This window comes from Aulonocara sp. 'chitande type north' Nkhata Bay, linkage group LG7 (genome assembly GCF_057382095.1).
Source record: "Aulonocara sp. 'chitande type north' Nkhata Bay isolate Kocher_YH1m ecotype deep benthic linkage group LG7, A_spYH_male_GT1.1, whole genome shotgun sequence".
Taxonomy (NCBI): Eukaryota; Metazoa; Chordata; class Actinopteri; order Cichliformes; family Cichlidae; genus Aulonocara; species Aulonocara sp. 'chitande type north' Nkhata Bay.
The window spans coordinates 65,032,151-65,049,171 of NC_141350.1; the positions used below are offsets into that span (position 1 = coordinate 65,032,151).

The window sequence follows — 17,021 nt, forward strand, 5'->3', positions numbered from 1 at the left end:
TTGACTTGCTTGCAAACATTATCTGCATATTCCTTTTCAGGCAAGAACTTTATTGTCTCACATTAATCTAAAACAAATATTTCAAGCGTTTAGATTGGTGGGCAAACCAAGACATTAACAGACAATGTATTGACGTTTCAAAATTGCTTTTTCATTGTAATACAGTTAGACCAATTACAATTAATGCAAACGTCCCAAATCAGACACTTTAAAGTCTCTATATACAAAACTTTAACTGCAGAACATTTCAAATCATTCTGGTGGCACAGGGTTTTCGCTCTAGTAAAATATAGTGACTTTGACCTGAAACGTAGTTCTTTAGTGGGAAACTGATTTCACAACTGAAGACAAACCAAAAAAAAAAAAAAAGTTAAATATACAATTACTATTTTATTGAACTTTCACTTGATTCAACAACTAAATTGCAGATCTGTGTCCTTCTGTACAAAGGAAAAAATGATCTGAGCAGGAGAGTGAAAGGATCAGCGGGTGAGAGTTTCTGCAGGTGATCAGAAACAAATTTGCTCCTTCTATTGTTTATTAACAGCTATAGTCCAATATTTCAGAGTTCTGCTCATCATGTGGACGGTCGGGATCGGTGCTTCATCTTCTCTGGTTCAATCCTGTGAGGTTCTTCAGCTGTGAAAAAGAGGCGTGCAGACATTAATGAACACAGTTTCCTTCAAGAACGTGAGAGTTAAGAGCACAAATCTAAGAAGAGGGTGAAGACTTAAGTATCTCCACTAATCCTGTGGCAGAAGTTATGAGAAGAGTGAATTTAAATGGTGAATATAACACAAAAGACTCACTGTAACAGCAGCTCCCATGAGTCCCTGCACCACTGCTTCACCTGTTGACTGCACCTACACATCAAAGTGGAACATACAGCTTACACATGGCTGAAGAACAGGTTCAGGTGTCACATAAAGACTCATTTTTACATGATTTCTCTTAAAACGCTAAATCTCAGGTCATTTATTTGTTATTATCGTTGCTGGGTGATGCTGCAAAGCGATTAAAGATGTGCTTCTGCAAAAACATTCAAAAGAAGTCAGGAGTGAGTCTTTAACAATGTTTCACTCTCTACCTGTTTGGCTGTGGTGGCCATGTTGACTACATCTTGGATGCGGTTATCGAGGAAGGCCCAGGTGTCCTGGTAGTCTGGAGAGGAATCCTGAATCATCACCAGCTCTGTGGTGTTGTAGATGCCCGTCAGCGCCGCACGCTTTGTGTACCAATTCATCTACAACAGAAATGAGTCCTGCAGTTTTACTCCTAGTCCACATTTATTTCAAGGTAAACTCAAAAGTAAAGTAAGTAAAACGGATGCAGTGGCACATAAAACAACTAAGCTGTAGTGCCTCTTCACCTCACTGTGCAATACCTTTTGTGCAATACTTTTGTAAATAGTCAACGGTGCAATAGACTCAATACTTGAAATGTGCAATTCACTTGTATTTTTATTTTTATTCCTATTTATTCTATTTATCCCCTTCGTATATTCTATTTATATTGTCTCTGTATTTATATATATATGTGTGTGTGTGTGTGTGTGTGTGTGTGTGTGTGTGTATATATATATATATATATATATATATAATATTCTGTAACTCTGTAACTTCTGTGCTGTGCTTTTTTGGAAATCGAATTTCCCAGAGGAACCCACCCGAGGGATTAATAAAGTTCTATCTAATCTAATCTAAAAGGTCAGCTTTAAAGAAGAGCACACAGGAGACTGCACCAGAAAACAGTGCTGTGCAAAAGCCTTGAACTGCCACTCATTTCTTTAGATTTTGCCAGGAAAATGATTGCACCGATTTATCGCAACATGCAAACTTAAATGTAAATACAACAAGAGCCAACATGGGGCTGGTTAGTTAGCTACAGCTTAGACAATACGTATGTGATAGTGGTGATTTTGTCCTTGCACACAGTGTGAGAGCATGCATTGCCTGCAAATTTAAGCACGACTGGAGTTTGTGTTACGGCTGCAGGTGTCAATAGTTTTCCGAGGTTACACCTTTACTGAAACAAATCAAATATTACCAATTACTACAAATGTATCAATAAAAAAATGGAAAACGATCACTCATGAGAAGGTCGTTAGCCCTCTTTTTCTCTTTGTTAGTTAAACAGTATCTGTGATATAATCTGCTGACTGGAGCGATCATTCGCTGTTTTTATATAAATGCTCAAGTGGCACCTGCCAGCTAATAAGAAACAAGTATTTTCAGTGTACCAGCAAGGACAAAGTGAGGTGTCGATAGGGGCAGTAACCTGGGAGGTGGCAGGTCGGATATTTTGAGGGTGGTGATGAAAGGGGGACAGGAAGCTATGAGGAGGAGAAGAAGAAGAAGAAGAAGAAGGGTGACAGGATCCACTCACGTCTGTGGATCGGTCTCCGGCGTAGTACCAGATGTCGTCCATCAGCGTGGAGAGGTGCTTCAGGCTGTCGGGGATGTTGTGGGGAAGCAGCAGTAGGCTCATTGCCTGAGAAGACAATATCAAGTAAAGCTTCCTGACCTGTGAGCACACTCAGAAGCTCATATTCTCAGTGTTCCATGCTGTACCTGTGGCCATGTTTCGATGTAGGGGATGTACATGCGCAGTCTGGTCTCTACAGCGTCTCTTATAAAATCTGCAGTCTTCTTTGGTCTGCAAGAGAAATCTGTCTTTACATCTCTCACATTTTTTCATATTACCTGTCCCGCTGAGTGTTTTATTTTCCAGCCTAAAGCGTAGGTGAATAATCGACCTGAATTAAACCTGAGCTCAAGCTGAATCTGCACAGTTTTCCCTAAACTACTCACTCATCCATCCAAATCATTGAATTCAGGTGTTCCAGTCACCTCCATGGCCACAGATAAATAAAATCAAGTCCCTAGAGGCCTGTAGGCTGCTGTCAGTCAATGCAAACCTCCAAACTTCATGTGGCCTTTAGATTAGCTCAAGAACAGTGCACAGAGAGCATTACTGAATATGTTTCCATGGCCGTGCAGCTGCATCCAAGCGTTAGATCACCAAGCACAATGCAAAGCATCAGATGCAGTAGTGTAAAGCACAATGGCACTGGACTCTCGAGCAGTTCAAACGTGTTCTCTGGAGAGATGAATTACATGTCTAGCAATCGGATGGATGAGTCTGGGTTAGCACAGTGCAGACTGACAAGTACCGCTGTCCTGGCAACCGGCAAAGTGTAAAGTTTGGTGTAGGAGGGATTATAGTGTGGGAATGTTTTTCAGGAATTGGGCTCGGCCTCTTAGTTCCAGTGAAAGGAACTCTTAATGCTTCAACACACCAAAAGGTTTTAGATAATGTCATGATCAAGTGCATACGTTTGTGAAAGCAGAGAGCAAATACTTGTGACAATATAGTGTAGCTGAACTGCAAAGTGAGCTGCTGTGTATACATACTCAGCCTGGCCCAGCTGGACCTGATTGTGCTGTTCAGCCAGGATCTCCGTCAGCTGCGCATTGCACTGAGCGATGAAATGTAGGACCAGGTCTCCGGATCCTTTCTCGAACATACCGGTGGAAGCAGAAGACAAACCCAGACTCTGGTACAGACACAACAACCACAGCGTTAACGGTGCAGCTTACATACGAACACAGGGCTACACGATAAAGTCTTTGAACTACTCTCTCACCTCAGCACCAGCTGCGATAGCTTCCATCGACCAGCCGTGCAGAGGAACAAACTCCAGAGCGGCAGTCAGGATTCGAGCCTGAAGCTGCTCCTCTGTTTCATACTCCTCATCTTGCTCCCCGCTCTGATCCTGGTAACTTCACAAAGACAAACGGCAATGTGAGACCAAGTGTAGCTCTCCCACATCAGAAAGCATCTTGTAAAATCCCCGTTGAATGACAGAAGTGACTAATGTAACGATTACTGACCTGGTGTTTGGATCGGTAGACTGGTCGGCTGCCGGATCGGAAGCAGAAGCCGCCGTGTCCTGTTCAGCAGAGCGAGCCTGGTAGTGCTCATGGTAGGTGGTGGATGAGGAGGTTGAGGAGGGAGGCTTGTCAGATTTGGACTCATCCTGAAGCCTCAGCCCTGCACAGCGGAAGCCTCGTCTCAGACTGCCGCACTGAGGGTTTGTTGCTGTTGGTGCAGCCACCACTGGAGCATACAAATATATGGATTTACTTCCACAGATTCATTTTTAATACGGTGTACTTGTTTATTTCTCGTAATAATCGTGCTGTATCGAATCTCTATCGCCTGTCACTTTCCTCCCAGTGTGTGCTGTTGTTGTTCACACTTTTACCAAACTTTTAGAAAAAGGATTAAATGTGACAAACCACAGTACAAAGTCTCACATTTACATTAAACTCAAGCTCAGTGAAACCTGTACAATTTATCACATGGTATGAAGTACTTTATTTCCCCATCTGTTACACTTAAGAGAAATATTGGTGAGAATGCTGCACTAAATACTTATTATACTACACTCATTGGTCACTACATCAGCTGCTTGTTAAGGCAAATATCTAATCAGCCAATCATGTGTCAGCTATTCAGTGTATACTGGCATATAGACATGGTCAAGATGACCTGCTGAAGTTTACACTGAGCATCAGAATGGGAGGAAAAATGACTTTGAAAGCGCCATGGTTGTTGTGAGAGAATATTTCAGAAACTGAAGACCTGCTGGGAATTTCCCCACACAACCATCTCTAGTTTACAGAGAACGGTCTGAAAAGAGAAAATATCCAGTGAAAAGCAGAAGAAGATCTCTGAACGCACAACACTGGAAAAATGTTGCCTGGTCTGATGACTGTCGATCCTCGTCTCAACAGTTCAGGCTGGTGGTGGTTTAATAAGGTGGGAGAATTTCCCTGGCACGCTTCTTGAAACCAGCTGAACACCATTCAAACACCACAGCCTATCTGAGTATTGTTGCTGACCATCTCCATATGACCATCTTCCGATGGCTGCTTCCAGCAGGTTGAACACGTCACATCATCTCAAACTGGTTTCTTGAACATAAAAAGAGTTCACTGTACTCAAATGGCCTCCAGTCACCAGTCCTTTGGGATGTTGTAGAACACATTCATATATGTGTAGCTGATAAATCTATAGTCTCGGGGTGATGCATTCATGTCAACATGGACCAAAATCTCAGAGGAAAGTTTCCAGCACCTTGCTGAATCTGAGCCATGAAGAATTAAAGCACCTCTGAAGGAGAAAGGGCGTCTAGCACAGTGCTAGCACCTAATAAAGTGACCTGTCAGTGTAGGACATATGGACTTAGCTTTATTCGTTACTTCATTAACTATTATATATATATATATATTCTATATATTTTCTATCAAATTATTCCAATAAAATGTGGGCAAATTATAAAAAATACCCCAGTATTCCAACGGGAGGATTTTAAAATTGATTTGTTATACTAACTCAGTATAAATTAGGCTGTTTAGGTATCAAACGATTGATAGCTTTCATAGTTTAAGTGTGTATTTCAGTGGAAAATGTGCGGTTTGGTACATTTTTTGCAAACTCTAATCAACAAATACTGAAGCTTTACCGTAGATACACTTCAATAGGAGACTGCACATGTGTGTTTCACAGAACTTGCAATGATAAGAGGAAAAGGGAGCTATAATTAGGGGTTTCATTAGAAACGCTCAGACAGCTTGTATAACTGCAGACAGCACGCCCCCTCCCGGTGTAGGAACCTGTTTACGTGTTTACCCTGCAGTCACCTGTGAGGTCTGCCCGGCAGAGCCAACCCGGACACTACAAACCTCCTAATAGCCCCGTTTTTGGAGCTACACTCAGTTCCCTGTTGCTGATATCGTCCTTCATGATCACCTTTGGCGCGATCAGCTAACGCTAATAAAACGCTCGTTCTAAAGGCGCTGATAACGCAGACACAGACACGCGTTCTGGAAAACGTGTCCCCGGCTCTCCGGTATAATCACAAAACCAGCGGTGACCCCTTCTTACCGCTGCTCAGGCCACGGAGTGCCCTTCCAGCCCGCAGACCTCTTAGCAACGCCGCCATATCAGCTGCTCACAGCGGCGTCACCACCGCGCGACTCGCTCCCACAGCGGAAATCCAGTCAGAGCATTTCAAAATAAAACGCCTGAATTAGGTGTGTATGTTTGTGTGTGTGCGTTTTTCACGTCTGTGTCCCAGTAATCATAAACTTGTAGCTAAAATTTACATATAGAGCATTTAATTTCCCAAACGCGAACACTCTTTTTCAGTGTTTATACATTTAAACTCAATCACGCCTGTAAATTACAATAAAACTAAGACCATCGAATTGTGCAAAAAAAAGAAGTAATTTTAATAAATTTAATAGTTAAAAACTTTTCCATGAAAAGGTTTGAAAAATATATTTTGGATCATCCTGTATCAGGTAAGCATAAACCTATTGCGTCTAAATTAATTTATATTAAGTCAAGTACAGAGGCGGAGCCAGACATTTGAAACACCCGGGGCTTAGCCCAAAGAGTAGTATGCATGTGGGATTTTTTTTTTTTTTTTTTTTTTGGGGGGGGGGGGGGGGGGGGTGTAGAAATGACTAAAAGATTAATAGGCTCTGTTCAAAAAAGAATGACTTCATATAGGGAAAAATATATATCACATGTGCAGGACACCTTAAACTAGTTTTTTAATTAAGCAGCAAGGCAGAACAAGGTCAGGGCTGTATCAAGACACGAGGACTAAACCCCAATTCAACCAGACCCAGAACTGATCCAGAATTAAAACAGGACTACAACAGTTCAAAATCAGGACTACTGAGGACTTAACCAAGACAGAACCAGAATCAGAACTAGATGATAGCACTAAAAATCATCATAGACCTGCACTACACTTATTTTTTAATTCTACCAAAGTCCACTATTTAGATTGAGAAAAGTTTATATAATTATTTAGCCTTGTTGTGCAAACAAGCCTGCAGAACTTAATAAATACAGAATTTGAAAAATAACAAACCTAAAAAGAAACACTAGGTACGAGATACATGAGGACCTATGATACGGTGATACTTTTGGTAAACAACCATTTGACTAACATGTGTGTCTCACCTGCTCTTGTTCATCTGTTCTGTCCTCGTTCTCCTCTCTCTCCCTCTTTGTGCTGACAATCATCAAATATACAGTTGAAACCAGATATTTACTCTTCAGATAAAAACACTTTTTTAATTGTAACATCAAATCAGACTAAATGTTTATTTTTTTAGATTGATAAATATAAAAACATATTTGTTAACTTTAAGAGTACAGAGAGAAACTATCTGTATTTCTTAATTGCAAATGGCACCAAATTGTATTCAAACTTGAGCCACATTTATGGAGCTCCACAGTTCTTTTCCTGGTGTTTTGGTTGATATCTCTTGATTTTCCCATGTCAAAGAAACAGGCTCTGTGTTTTGCCTTATATGCATCCACAGCTGTGCCACCAATTTACTCACATGGACTCTACTAACCTATCAGAAGCTTCTTCAGCTCAGAATGGAATCGTCTGGAGTTTTCTTATTAATTAACAATAAATTTAGTGTACATGTACTCCTAAATTTGATGAAAGTGATAAAAATAGCTCTGTCTCTCTTTATTCTGAAATTTAACTAATTCAAAATATATTTCAATATTTATCTAAAACAAAAATTTACTCTAAATTGATGTTGTACAGTAAAAATGTTTTATGTTTTCTCCCTAAAGTGTAAATATCTGGTTACAAATGTGAATATCCTGCTGTGTACTGAAATCCCTCTTGTTTTGCATAGAAATATACTGAACAACATACAAAGCATAATATATAAAATAACATTTACCTGAGTTTTTTCTTTGAAAGAACCCTCGAATGTCCATTCTTATGTTTCAGTACATAACTGAAACCGATTTAGTCGGGGAGGGTAAGAACTGAAAATATGAAATAAACACACGTAAGCTAAGACTCTCTAAAAAAAATAGCATTTGTTCGGCTTTTCATTTTGCCATTTGTTGATTCACTTGAAGAGCAAGTAACGTAATATTGGTCAAGTGATCAGTTTCATATCAATCTTTCGTGATGCACCGTCATATTTACATTATTTGTACGGTACGAATGATTTGCTTTGGTACCTGGTCAAACTTAAACTCTCCTTAGTATGGCTGGCTCCGTCTCTCCAACAGCGCACTCACGGGCAGCAGCTGCCCCGCCCCCTCGCTCAGTCGCTTAGTGCCTGAGCTTGGATCATACCAATATCAGGGGGGGATTCACGCACAGTCGTAAATTCCCACAGTGTGCACTATGTGCTTCGAATATTGTGTGTACTTTTTGTTTTATACAGTTGTCAGCCAGGCATCTAACTATGAAAAAATTACACTCCAAAATACCCCGGGCTTCTGACAAAACAACCCGGGCTTAAGCCCCGTAAGCCACCCCCACGCTCCGCCCCTGGTCAAGTATACATAATGTATGAAGAACCTTCACACAGCCTGTGGGCCCGTGGGCCAGGCTCAAATACTTTACTTTGAAAATAGGAACCGGAAACACGCTCTGACGTAACTGTAGCTGAGTTTAACCGCCATCAGGACAGCAGGCAAGTCTTCGTGTAGGCTCGGTTTACGTTTTGTTTCTTTAGTTAATTCTGCCACCAGAGGCCTTTTAGGAGAGCAGTAGACAAACGTTAAGCCTTTGATACTGCGGGTAGCCGTGTAGCGGGAGCTGCTTGGTGTTCACGCCGTCGTTAGGAGCTGATTACGAGCCTCTGCCGGTGCTGCGTCACGTTGTTTGCTCCTCGGAGCTCCTGAAACACCGGAGTCAAGAACAAACCTCTAATTATTGGTATGTCACGTAAGCGGTTTTTTCTGTTTTGCAGACTTTAAACACATCTCTTCACTGTCACTTACAGAGCGACAGGGAACCTTCTAGACCTTTGTACGATAACATTAGAATAACATTTTGTAATTTGGCTCTGATTGGATCTTAAAGGCTTTTTATTACACTCATTTGCACTTCCACGTTTATATTAGAATAGCTTTACATTAAGATTCACACTTGTATAAATACCCCTTTGATTTGATTTTTACTGTGATTTTTACTTTAACTAATAATTAGTTAATGTGAGAAAACATGCCTTTCATGTATATTGATACTGTGTTTTTAGGAAATCTCGAATGATATTGTGCCCATCTTTGAAGCACTTTGGGTCAGCTTCTGTTCTTCAAATGTTTTGTAGGATATGAATAAAATAAACGTTACAGTCAATACAAAAAATTTCAGACATGTTTCACAGTGCAGGTATGCGGCCCAGGACAGATCCCCTAAAGCTTCCTCAACATCATCTACCGCTGAGTAATTACATGTCTGAGAGGATGGTGTGTCATGTATGAGTGCTTGAACACAATATGAGGTACCTGTGCTTTTGGTAAATACACCTTTAAAGCTCACAGAACATGTGGAAAGACAGAGATGGCAGTTTAAAACTATTCCCACATACAGTGGGGCAAAAAAGTATTTAGTCAGCCACCGATTGTGCAAGTTCCCCCACTTAAAATGATGACAGAGGTCAGTAATTTGCACCAGAGGTACACTTCAACTGTGAGAGACAGAATGTGAAAAAAAAATCCATGAATTCACATGGTAGGATTTGTAAAGAATTTATCCGTAAATCAGGGTGGCAAATAAGTATTTGGTCACCTCAAACATGGAAAATCTCTGGCTCTCACAGACCTGTAACGTCTTCTGTAAGACGCTTTTCTGTCCCCCACTCGTTACCTGTATGAATGGCACCTGTTTGAACTCATCATCTGTATAAAAGACACCTGTCCACAGCCTCAAACAGTCAGACTCCAAACTCCGCCATGGCCAAGACCAAAGAGCTCTCGAAGGACACCAGGAAAAGTATTGTAGACCTGCACCAGACTGGGAAGAGTGAATCTACAATAGGCAAGCAGCTTGGTGTGAAAAAATCAACTGTGGGAGCAATCATCAGAAAATGGAAGACATACAAGACCACTGATAATCTCCCACGATCTGGGGCTCCACGCAAGATCTCATCCCGTGGGGTCAAAATGATCATGAGAACGGTGAGCAAAGATCCCAGAACCACACGGGGGGACCTGGTGAATGACCTGCAGAGAGCTGGGACCAAAGTAACAAAGGTCACCATCAGTAACCAGTGTTGGGTAAGTTACTTTAAAATAGTAACTTAGTTACATTACTAGTTCTCTCAAAAGTAACTCAGTTACTTCAAGTTACTCGTTACTTTCAAAGTAACTAGTTACTAGGGAAAGTAACTTTGGTTTTACTCAGAATTCTCTTGTTAATGTGTTGCTTCCATAACTTTGCCAGTCTTCTAGCTTGCTTACTTGCCACAAGTGCACTGTGCCACCTACCAATAGAAAGGAAAAGATAATGTGCATATTTCCACAAAACAAGTCCCACGCCTGGACCGTCATTGACTACTGCCATGATTCTAGCCTACGTCACGGCGTCATGTGCGCCTTTTACATCCAACACAAAAACTGCAGTTGTGGTGCTTTGATTGTACTCAGAACTCGGAAATTCTGCCTTCTGAATAGGAAGATGTAGGCAACACCAGACTGCAGATGAGCTGCATACAGGGCTGGACTGGGACAGAAAATTGGCCCGGGCATTTTGACTAGAGACCGGCCCACCATTATAGGAAAAATCATAAAGCCTTTGAATGAAAATAAACACTGTTGTGACAGTGATGTACACTGTTCTGATGGTATATATGCATCAATCTATCAATCGTTTGTTGTAAGATTCAGATAATTATTTTTTTAAAAGCTAGACATTTTAAATGAGAATAAGAAAGAAAAGTATTTCTTTGTGCCCCCCTCTCCCTGTTAATGCCCTACCTGGCCCCCTGGCAAAACTTTGCTAGATCCGCACCTGCACAGTTACCAGCTGTCAGCTACAGTGGGGCAAAAAAGTATTTAGTCAGCCACCGATTGTGCAAGTTCCCCCACTTAAAATGATGACAGAGGTCAGTAATTTGCACCAGAGGTACACGTCAACTGTGAGAGACAGAATGTGAAAAAAAAATCCATGAATTCACATGGTAGGATTTGTAAAGAATTTATCCGTAAATCAGGGTGGCAAATAAGTATTTGGTCACCTCAAACAAGGAAAATCTCTGGCTCTCACAGACCTGTAACGTCTTCTGTAAGACGCTTTTCTGTCCCCCACTCGTTACCTGTATGAATGGCACCTGTTTGAACTCATCATCTGTATAAAAGACACCTGTCCACAGCCTCAAACAGTCAGACTCCAAACTCCGCCATGGCCAAGACCAAAGTGCTCTCGAAGGACACCAGGAAAAGTATTGTAGACCTGCACCAGACTGGGAAGAGTGAATCTACAATAGGCAAGCAGCTTGGTGTGAAAAAATCAACTGTGGGAGCAATCATCAGAAAATGGAAGACATACAAGACCACTGATAATCTCCCACGATCTGGGGCTCCACGCAAGATCTCATCCCGTGGGGTCAAAATGATCATGAGAACGGTGAGCAAAGATCCCAGAACCACACGGGGGGACCTGGTGAATGACCTGCAGAGAGCTGGGACCAAAGTAACAAAGGTCACCATCAGTAACACACTACAACGGCAGGGAATCAAATCCCGCAGTGCCAGACGTGTTCCGCTGCTGAAGCCAGTGCATGTCCAGGCCCGTCTGAAGTTTGCCAGAGAGCACATGGATGATACAGCAGAGGATTGGGAGAATGTCATGTGGTCAGATGAAACCAAAGTAGAACTTTTTGGTATAAACTCAACTCGTCGTGTTTGGAGGAAGAAGAATACTGAGTTGCATCCCAAGAACACCATACCTACTGTGAAGCATGGGGGTGGAAACATCATGCTATGGGGCTGTTTTTCTGCCAAGGGGACAGGACGACTGATCCGTGTTAAGGACAGAATGAATGGGGCCATGTATCGTGAGATTTTGAGCCAAAACCTCCTTCCATCAGTGAGAACTTTGAAGATGAAACGAGGCTGGGTCTTCCAACATGACAATGATCCAAAACACACCGCCCGGGCAACAAAGGAGTGGCTCCGTAAGAAGCATTTGAAAGTCCTGGAGTGGCCTAGCCAGTCTCCAGACCTCAACCCCATAGAAAATCTGTGGCGGGAGTTGAAAGTCCGTGTTGCTCGGCGACAGCCCCAAAACATCACTGCTCTCGAGAAGATCTGCATGGAGGAATGGGCCAAAATACCAGCTACTGTGTGTGCAAACCTGGTAAAGACCTATAGTAAACGTTTGACCTCTGTTATTGCCAACAAAGGTTATGTTACAAAGTATTGAGTTGTATTTTTGTTATTGACCAAATACTTATTTTCCACCCTGATTTACGAATAAATTCTTTACAAATCCTACCATGTGAATTCATGGATTTTTTTTCTTCACATTCTGTCTCTCACAGTTGACGTGTACCTCTGGTGCAAATTACTGACCTCTGTCATCATTTTGGGGGGGAACTTGCACAATCGGTGGCTGACTAAATACTTTTTTGCCCCACTGTACCTAAAAAAGGATCCTGGGGTTATTTGTCTCTCAGAAACAGTTCATAACTTCCCTTCAACTCATTCATGTCACCTAAAAGGTAAACCTGTTTCTCCATCACAGCTCTGATGATCCAGTAAGGACATCTCCTGGTTTCATCTTCATGTTTCCCTCTCACCAGATAACCAAACCATATCATGACCAGCAGCTTTACAGCTGTGGCTCCAGCAAACATCAGCTGATACTAGAAATTAATATTAAATAAATTCTAACAACAGCTGATCAAGCTTAAACGTGCTGCTGTTGTTTAGCGCGACATCCGCTGGTTTCCTCTTTCGGCGCAAAGTGGGATAAACAAACAAGAGAGCCGATCAGCTGATCATTGATCAGTTTTCATGATTGAAGTAGAAACAGGAGAGGGAGGGGGGAGAATGTAAGAAGAAGAGGCAGCTGTGCCGCCGTGTCCTGTTCAGCAGAGCGAGCCTGGTAGTGCTCATGGTAGGTGGTGGATGAGGAGGTTGAGGAGGGAGGCTTGTCAGATTTGGACTCATCCTGAAGCCTCAGCCCTGCACAGCGGAAGCCTCGTCTCAGACTGCCGCACTGAGGGTTTGTTGCTGTTGGTGCAGCCACCACTGGAGCATACAAATATATGGATTTACTTCCACAGATTCATTTTTAATACGGTGTACTTGTTTATTTCTCGTAATAATCGTGCTGTATCGAATCTCTATCGCCTGTCACTTTCCTCCCAGTGTGTGCTGTTGTTGTTCACACTTTTACCAAACTTTTAGAAAAAGGATTAAATGTGACAAACCACAGTACAAAGTCTCACATTTACATTAAACTCAAGCTCAGTGAAACCTGTACAATTTATCAAATGGTATGAAGTACTTTATTTCCCCATCTGTTACACTTAAGAGAAATATTGGTGAGAATGCTGCACTAAATACTTATTATACTACACTCATTGGTCACTACATCAGCTGCTTGTTAAGGCAAATATCTAATCAGCCAATCATGTGTCAGCTATTCAGTGTATACTGGCATATAGACATGGTCAAGATGACCTGCTGAAGTTTACACTGAGCATCAGAATGGGAGGAAAAATGACTTTGAAAGCGCCATGGTTGTTGTGAGAGAATATTTCAGAAACTGATGACCTGCTGGGAATTTCCCCACACAACCATCTCTAGTTTACAGAGAACGGTCTGAAAAGAGAAAATATCCAGTGAAAAGCAGAAGAAGATCTCTGAACGCACAACACTGGAAAAATGTTGCCTGGTCTGATGACTGTCGATCCTCGTCTCAACAGTTCAGGCTGGTGGTGGTTTAATAAGGTGGGAGAATTTCCCTGGCACGCTTCTTGAAACCAGCTGAACACCATTCAAACACCACAGCCTATCTGAGTATTGTTGCTGACCATCTCCATATGACCATCTTCCGATGGCTGCTTCCAGCAGGTTGAACACGTCACATCATCTCAAACTGGTTTCTTGAACATAAAAAGAGTTCACTGTACTCAAATGGCCTCCAGTCACCAGTCCTTTGGGATGTTGTAGAACACATTCATAGATGTGTAGCTGATAAATCTATAGTCTCGGGGTGATGCATTCATGTCAACATGGACCAAAATCTCAGAGGAAAGTTTCCAGCACCTTGCTGAATCTGAGCCATGAAGAATTAAAGCACCTCTGAAGGAGAAAGGGCGTCTAGCACAGTGCTAGCACCTAATAAAGTGACCTGTCAGTGTAGGACATATGGACTTAGCTTTATTCGTTTATTCATTAACTATTATATATATATATATATATATATATATATATATATATATATATATATATATATATATATATATATATATATATATATATTCTATATATTTTCTATCAAATTATTCCAATAAAATGTGGGCAAATTATAAAAAATACCCCAGTATTCCAACGGGAGGATTTTAAAATTGATTTGTTATACTAACTCAGTATAAATTAGGCTGTTTAGGTATCAAACGATTGATAGCTTTCATAGTTTAAGTGTGTATTTCAGTGGAAAATGTGCGGTTTGGTACATTTTTTGCAAACTCTAATCAACAAATACTGAAGCTTTACCGTAGATACACTTCAATAGGAGACTGCACATGTGTGTTTCACAGAACTTGCAATGATAAGAGGAAAAGGGAGCTATAATTAGGGGTTTCATTAGAAACGCTCAGACAGCTTGTATAACTGCAGACAGCACGCCCCCTCCCGGTGTAGGAACCTGTTTACGTGTTTACCCTGCAGTCACCTGTGAGGTCTGCCCGGCAGAGCCAACCTGGACACTACAAACCTCCTAATAGCCCCGTTTTTGGAGCTACACTCAGTTCCCTGTTGCTGATATCGTCCTTCATGATCACCTTTGGCGCGATCAGCTAACGCTAATAAAACGCTCGTTCTAAAGGCGCTGATAACACAGACACGCGTTCTGGAAAACGTGTCCCCGGCTCTCCGGTATAATCACAAAACCAGCGGTGACCCCTTCTTACCGCTGCTCAGGCCACGGAGTGCCCTTCCAGCCCGCAGACCTCTTAGCAACGCCGCCATATCAGCTGCTCACAGCGGCGTCACCACCGCGCGACTCGCTCCCACAGCGGAAATCCAGTCAGAGCATTTCAAAATAAAACGCCTGAATTAGGTGTGTATGTTTGTGTGTGTGCGTTTTTCACGTCTGTGTCCCAGTAATCATAAACTTGTAGCTAAAATTTACATATAGAGCATTTAATTTCCCAAACGCGAACACTCTTTTTCAGTGTTTATACATTTAAACTCAATCACGCCTGTAAATTACAATAAAACTAAGACCATCGAATTGTGCAAAAAAAAGAAGTAATTTTAATAAATTTAATAGTTAAAAACTTTTCCATGAAAAGGTTTGAAAAATATATTTTGGATCATCCTGTATTAGGTAAGCATAAACCTATTGCGTCTAAATTAATTTATATTAAGTCAAGTATACATAATGTATGAAGAACCTTCACACAGCCTGTGGGCCAGGCTCAAATACTTTACTTTGAAAATAGGAACCGGAAACACGCTCTGACGTAACTGTAGCTGAGTTTAACCGCCATCAGGACAGCAGGCAAGTCTTCGTGTAGGCTCGGTTTACGTTTTGTTTCTTTAGTTAATTCTGCCACCAGAGGCCTTTTAGGAGAGCAGTAGACAAACGTTAAGCCTTTGATACTGCGGGTAGCCGTGTAGCGGGAGCTGCTTGGTGTTCACGCCGTCGTTAGGAGCTGATTACGAGCCTCTGCCGGTGCTGCGTCACGTTGTTTGCTCCTCGGAGCTCCTGAAACACCGGAGTCAAGAACAAACCTCTAATTATTGGTATGTCACGTAAGCGGTTTTTTCTGTTTTGCAGACTTTAAACACATCTCTTCACTGTCACTTACAGAGCGACAGGGAACCTTCTAGACCTTTGTACGATAACATTAGAATAACATTTTGTAATTTGGCTCTGATTGGATCTTAAAGGCTTTTTATTACACTCATTTGCACTTCCACGTTTATATTAGAATAGCTTTACATTAAGATTCACACTTGTATAAATACCCCTTTGATTTGATTTTTACTGTGATTTTTACTTTAACTAATAATTAGTTAATGTGAGAAAACATGCCTTTCATGTATATTGATACTGTGTTTTTAGGAAATCTCGAATGATATTGTGCCCATCTTTGAAGCACTTTGGGTCAGCTTCTGTTCTTCAAATGTTTTGTAGGATATGAATAAAATAAACGTTACAGTCAATACAAAAAATTTCAGACATGTTTCACAGTGCAGGTATGCGGCCCAGGACAGATCCCCTAAAGCTTCCTCAACATCATCTACCGCTGAGTAATTACATGTCTGAGAGGATGGTGTGTCATGTATGAGTGCTTGAACACAATATGAGGTACCTGTGCTTTTGGTAAATACACCTTTAAAGCTCACAGAACATGTGGAAAGACAGAGATGGCAGTTTAAAACTATTCCCACATACAGTGGGGCAAAAAAGTATTTAGTCAGCCACCGATTGTGCAAGTTCCCCCACTTAAAATGATGACAGAGGTCAGTAATTTGCACCAGAGGTACACTTCAACTGTGAGAGACAGAATGTGAAAAAAAAATCCATGAATTCACATGGTAGGATTTGTAAAGAATTTATCCGTAAATCAGGGTGGCAAATAAGTATTTGGTCACCTCAAACATGGAAAATCTCTGGCTCTCACAGACCTGTAACGTCTTCTGTAAGACGCTTTTCTGTCCCCCACTCGTTACCTGTATGAATGGCACCTGTTTGAACTCATCATCTGTATAAAAGACACCTGTCCACAGCCTCAAACAGTCAGACTCCAAACTCCGCCATGGCCAAGACCAAAGAGCTCTCGAAGGACACCAGGAAAAGTATTGTAGACCTGCACCAGACTGGGAAGAGTGAATCTACAATAGGCAAGCAGCTTGGTGTGAAAAAATCAACTGTGGGAGCAATCATCAGAAAATGGAAGACATACAAGACCACTGATAATCTCCCACGA

At 41.5% G+C, this 17,021-nt stretch overlaps 1 protein-coding gene across 1 annotated transcript; it reads right to left on the minus strand.

Annotated features, from left to right (window-relative positions):
* Positions 1–8: 8 nt before the first annotated feature.
* coq9 (coenzyme Q9 homolog (S. cerevisiae)) lies at positions 9–6,054 on the minus strand. Its single transcript, XM_086301974.1, has 9 exons — positions 5,953–6,054; positions 3,894–4,119; positions 3,647–3,782; positions 3,414–3,556; positions 2,571–2,655; positions 2,386–2,490; positions 1,088–1,243; positions 810–863; positions 9–639 (listed from the first exon to the last, which is right to left on the minus strand). Exons 1-9 carry the CDS (start codon positions 6,008–6,010, stop codon positions 604–606), a joined length of 999 nt encoding a protein of 332 aa, XP_086158100.1. The 5' UTR covers positions 6,011–6,054; the 3' UTR covers positions 9–603.
* Positions 6,055–17,021: the final 10,967 nt, after the last annotated feature.

Coding starts and splice junctions, on each gene's coding strand:
- coq9 (XM_086301974.1), bottom strand. CDS start 6,010: ATGGCGGCGTTGCTAAGAGGTCTGCGGGCTGGAAGGGCACTCCGTGGC. Junction 2,491..2,570: donor ACATCGAAACATGGCCACAG/GTACAGCATGGA, acceptor TTGTCTTCTCAG/GCAATGAGCCTACTGCTGCT. Junction 1,244..2,385: donor CCGGAGACCGATCCACAGAC/GTGAGTGGATCC, acceptor TTTCTGTTGTAG/ATGAATTGGTACACAAAGCG.